The 5,773-nt window shown below is 33.9% G+C and overlaps 1 protein-coding gene across 1 annotated transcript in view; it reads left to right on the top strand.

Moving 5' to 3' along the window:
- The window catches only part of LOC113500215 (protein 5NUC-like), a gene marked incomplete at its 5' end in the record, with an annotated part of 8,316 nt that extends 4,866 nt beyond the window's left edge, over positions 1-3,450 (top strand). Inside the window, 3 exons of the mRNA XM_026880927.1 lie at positions 35-79; positions 207-368; positions 3,241-3,450. Coding sequence (XP_026736728.1) covers positions 35-79; positions 207-368; positions 3,241-3,450 — 417 coding nt within the window. The remainder of the gene's footprint in view (positions 1-34; positions 80-206; positions 369-3,240) is intronic.
- Between the last annotated feature and the right edge of the window lie 2,323 nt (positions 3,451-5,773).

The raw sequence follows: 5,773 nt of genomic DNA, 5'->3' as shown, positions 1-5,773 counted from the left end.
TCGAAGATAACGTGGCCATAGAGTGCAATGAAAGCTCAGGCTACAGATCTTCTCTTACCCTAACGAGACTTTGAACAGGGTAAGTATGTTTGATTACTTAATCGCTCTGTAATAACGTAAGACGACCTTCATCACGCTGTGTTTGGTAAAAGTTTTCGAGAGCATGGTTTAATTTCCTATAATTAATGTTATCTTTGATCTTTCAGATGATGAAAGTAAAGTCACCGTACAACATGGAGGACGGTTCGTGGACGCCCCTGCTGGTGTTCATCACTGACTACGCACTGTATGTCGCCAGCGTGAAGCCTGGAGGCACTGAGTATGATATCTTGTGCCGACTGCCGCACAATGAATTGGATGCAATTGTGGTAAGTACTAAAATCTCTACTTTAGGGCTAGATTTAAGTTCATAAATTATGGGAATAAATGTAGCAATAAAATAGATTGTTTAAAATATGTCGTAAAAATCGTAGTAAAGAGATTTTAATATTTTTCACCATGCATGGTTGCGACCTGTTCTGCAACATTGCATAATTGGTCGCCGCTGCGTCTAGTAATGATTAAGTTAAACACTTCTTTTTTGGGGTCTAACGGTCGACGTTGTTGATCTAAGAACCAATCTTCACAGACAAGAATCCTTTCGAATTCATAATCTTCGTAAGGTTAAACGAATTTCAAAATAGTAACCATGATAGTTGTGGTTCAGTCTTCAAAAAAACATCATTACGATTTAACAATGTCGAAATACAACAATCATAACTATTGAATTATGTTTTTCATAACTCATAATAGTTTATATTGAAAGGAATACCACTTGTTTATTTATAACCTGTCAATTGTCATAACAGACGAGTTAATGAAACAATGCACTAACACTTTGACTCGTAACAATTAGCATGCGATAAAACAAACATTGCCAATTTGGGAGCCTACCACCTGTCGAAGCAAATCTGTTAGTTGTGGAAGCGAGACAACAGATTACAATGTGTATGCGCCCTCTCGCTTTCACTACTGCAACACTCCTACTTTAAGAGTGGTAGTACGCAGTTTCTGCGCAGGCGCAACACGTCAATCAATACAGAACACATGTTATTATCTTGACATCTACGTGAAAGTAATTATTCCTCTCGAAATACTTGTAGTTTCGAATTAATCGACCGTGTTGTTGTGTTTTAATTAACGATTAATTATTTAATATTTAATGCTTTTAGTTCATCAGTAAATACGACTGCAAAAGGCTGGGTCAACAGTATCAATGTTATTATAGTTGGATAAGGCGTTATATTTCACTATTAGGTCATGAATAGTAGACTTGTTTACATTAATAAGCAATGTTTGTAACACACCTCGATCATATTATAAACACCAATTTTATGATCATTCAAACGTATAGAAAATCTAGACCAATTCTTAAAAATTGGTCGCCGATACAAAAATATTATCTACAGCAAAACCGAACTCCGCAAAAGATTCATTTTGAGGAAAGTTGTTTATTTCCATGGCTTTTATAAAAGGATTTAAAATATAATCGGGTTTCGCTGTAACACGTATTTAAATTGAACCTCAATGTTCAGTTACTCATACAATATACCTACTACATAGACATATGTTTTGGCGTACTGTTTGTTTACATCACGGTGCCAGTTATTATGTAATCAGCTGTGGCTCTGCAGTTACACATACCTGCAGTTTTACTGGCATTTTTGCTCCCGCTTTAAGGGTCATTTTAGCATATAGATTCTTCCCTTAAACTAACCTTTCTTGAGATTTGATACTTGTATCTCATAACTGGTAATTGTTTGTTAAAAACGGTTTACTCACGAGCATTCATCGGGATTGGTTACCGACTACTTACGACCCAACCGGAATCCTTAATCATTAACTGAGGCGGGATGCGTTGCAACTAACTTAACTGGTAATAATATCGGAGAAAACAAATCCTGCATATTCCTTAATTATTTAATACGCGAAAACTGATGAAAAGTGGACAAATTCCAACTCTTGGTCAGTGTTCTCTGAGGTTTTTAGCCAGAAGTCGGATGTTCGGACCATTTAACACGCTAAGAAATTTGTAAAGCAGTCCCTAATATTAGCGAGTTCCACCAAAAGTTTATCAATAATAATATTTGCAATAAATATCTGGTAATCTCCATCGAGTATCAAAGCCGCCATTAGCATAGAAGGTCAGGCAATTAGTCGCTGCGCCAATCAGGTTGTCAATCCGAACGGAATGATATTATTTGCAATTATGCAACTCTTGACCTTTTATGAGTGCAGTAAATTGTATATTGAACTCTGCAAGCCGTAAGGTGAATCATATGCAATATAAAGCTGCTTTTTATTTTTATGGGAATAATACTGTTTACAATGCATAAAAAAGATATCGGATAACTTTAACTACCATAACTATTTCTTAAAAGATCTAATGAAGGGTTTAGGAGTTTGACAAAAAGTTTGTTGTTAAATGGGAAAAGCCATTTCTCAGCAATGAGGCCAATTACGTTCCATATTAATGAACTGGTACACTGTAGGTCCTGAAAACAAGAAATTTAGGCGGGGGTATCAAATAAATATTCTAAAACTGTTTCATTCTTTATTTGAAATCCCTCGAGTTGTCACAGACAACTTCATACTGCATATTGTGTAACCACATATAATTATCTAGTACTATTCTTACCTGTATGTTCATTTTACGTCTATATATGTACATTCCCGCCTCTATTGATACCCTTCTCAACAGTAAAGGAAGTACCCCGACAGGTGTTTTATACAATCGTACAAAAGTAGACAATATTATAGAGACGTTGTCTTTGTTATTGTACCAACGCCTTGACATTGACACGCTTATAGGGTCACAAGTGCAAAAAAACTTGTGTAGGTATATAATTAAAATCTGAACACGCGTATTGAAAGTCGTGTAAATGTCGCCAAACTTGTTTATTTTAATGTGCATTCAAGATGAGTATTTTTTTTCTTTAACTAAGAGGTATCAACAAAATACCTTATTAGTACGTATAAGATCAGATTTATGAGTTTCAACCCGCTTAATACTTTGAAATGATTCCATATACGATCCACAAGTGTCTATTTTGTTTGTGCTTGACTACTTATAACATCATATTATTAATGAAAGGAACTCGTGACTCCTATCAATTTCTTCAAAAACAATTGACTTCTGAAAAAAAAGCAAAGAAAATGAAATTCCTCTTGTACTAAATCCCAACTTTTTTCTCCTATCAGGTGGGCCCAGAAGCACAATACATCCAGATCCTAGACATAGCCGGCAACATAGCCTGCTCCATCATCACCGGGGAATCCTCGCTCGGGTCCCGTCTCGCGTCGTCCCTGGAGTGGAGCGCGCGCACCTCGCCTCTGCGGATCCAGCGCCCGCCCGCCATGATACCGCTCGGCTGCAGGGACTGGCTGCGGCAGTGGCCAGGCAGAGCATGAGAAACGGGTATGTGGAACAAGACTTTATAAATCTCAGCCAAATTAGTGACAGCTATACTCAATTTGTTTGAGTGCTTAAATAAAGATAAACAATCTTTTGTCTAAAAACTCAACTTAAAAATAAAACACGACTAAAAACAAATGTAAAACAACAATAAATATAACCAAAACAAATATATCACTGAAATATATCAGTCGTTTATTTAATTCATATCTGTTTGTATAAAAGGACACACCAAAATTGTTTACGTATTTTAAGTAGGTACCATTGCAGGCCGGTGCAACAAATTACAAATCAGTACTATCTAAACAAGGAAATATTTTTGCCATGTTATTATAAAAATGCAAACAACAATATAACGTGTTAATATTAAACAAAACAACCGTTATCAGATCCGACGCGTGCTGATATGAAACTAATATGTCAAGTATCAATAACGCATCAATGTTATGTATATCTGTATTGCTATTGAAGTACGCCAGCACCCAAAAATAATTGAAATATAATCTAACCTAATCCTACTAATGTTTATTCCTCTTCCGTACCAATATTTGGTACACAGAGAGTTTATAAAAAGGATTAAAATAGGAGGTTTTATCCAGATTTTATGTTCCTGTGTGACCATTTTCAATCTGTAGCGAGCAGGACCGCAGGCAACAGCTATTTAAAAATAAACCAAAGTGAATGTTTTGATTTCAATCATAAACTCTTATGAAGTTATTAATCATTGTCATGTACTAAATATCTTATATTTGCTGCTGTTCATTGACTACTTAATATCTGTATTTGTAACCTAAGATGAGAGGTAGTTGACCTGATAATCTTGTTGTAAACTCTGTTATTGTATGAACGCATATTATATAGTGATAACAAGATATTATTATTATCATAAACATTGGCTGATATAACTTGCTTTTAATATGAGCGTGTTGCTAGAGTCTGACATACGAAACATGAGCCTGGAAAAAAAGCGGCAAATTCAAAAAATCTAGCGCTGGTATCACTGTGTATAGTAAGAAAAATACATTTTGATATTTGATTTTACATCATGGATTAATAAATTATGGACAAATATTATTGTTGTTTTATATCATACGATTTTTAATGGCTCAACCGTTTTAAACATAGTATTTTTGTGTATATAATATCTACCCATTACTGTCCCACTGCAGGGCAAGGGCCTCTTCTCAGAATGAGGAGGGTCATTTTTGTATATAAGCATTCTGCAATTGTAAGGAGAAATAAATAAACGTAGTTATTATAACATTATTTATTGTGATTCGTAATCAAAATCGGAATCTATAAAACTACTTCAAGAGATTCGTCACTATCACTACTATCATCTTTTACATTTATAGTAAAACTTTCCAGTTGCGTTTCAAGAATGTTATCTTTTTCAACATAATTATTTTCGTTTTTATGACGTGTTCTATACAATTATTCCATTCTGCAACAAAAAAAAATATTATAAAATTATTTAAAAAATGTTAACATCTATATTTTCGGTTCCTGAAGAAATACGAAAATATATAAAACATTGAATACATTTTCATAGATAACGAGATAAACGTTTTATGCAAATATGAATATGTAATAGGATTAAGCAAAGGATCAAGATAAACGTGTCGTGCTTACCAATGGCTTCCAAGATTGTAACCAAACATTGGTCTTTTACATTGAAAATCTGTTCATTGTCTTTATTTTTCACATTAAATTTATTAATCATATTGAATATTAGCCTTCTAGCCTCATTCTTAATAGGAGTCTTCATATTTAATGGTTTAAAATAATTTCGCAGCAAAAAAGTAAACACGTTTTATGCAAATGACAATTCATGTACTGACATTTGACATATATTTTGGTGTGGCTGTATGAAGAATGTCTAAAAATTGTCTAGCTCATGTTTTGCGTGTCAGACTCTATGCTGGTAGATGGATATTCAAAATTAAATATGATAACAAACAATAGCAGAAACAGTCGTCAAAATTTGAAAAAAATATATACTGAAGACAGTTTTGAATCCTGGATTTAGTATACAAGAATAATGCTATTGTATCTTTTAGGGTTTGGTACCCAAAAAAAACTTACCCTACAAAAAAATCTGAGGCTGTCTGTCCATCTGTGGGTTTGTTGTCTGTCATTAGGTTGTATTTTATACAATGTGAGAGCTAGTTTATTCATTCCTTTTTGCAGAACAAAAACCTTTGAAAATCTCTAAACGAAAAAATATTTGATTAAATTTTGAAAAAAGTTGATCAGAATTGTCAGTTATACCTAAATACCTGGTACTATAAATTTACCTTGACAAATAATTAAGTCTTC

This window comes from Trichoplusia ni, chromosome 1, assembly GCF_003590095.1.
Source record: "Trichoplusia ni isolate ovarian cell line Hi5 chromosome 1, tn1, whole genome shotgun sequence".
In the NCBI taxonomy this organism is placed as follows: Eukaryota; Metazoa; Arthropoda; class Insecta; order Lepidoptera; family Noctuidae; genus Trichoplusia; species Trichoplusia ni.
Note: the sequence above shows the minus strand (reverse complement) of the source record. Positions and strands in the feature narration are given on the sequence as shown.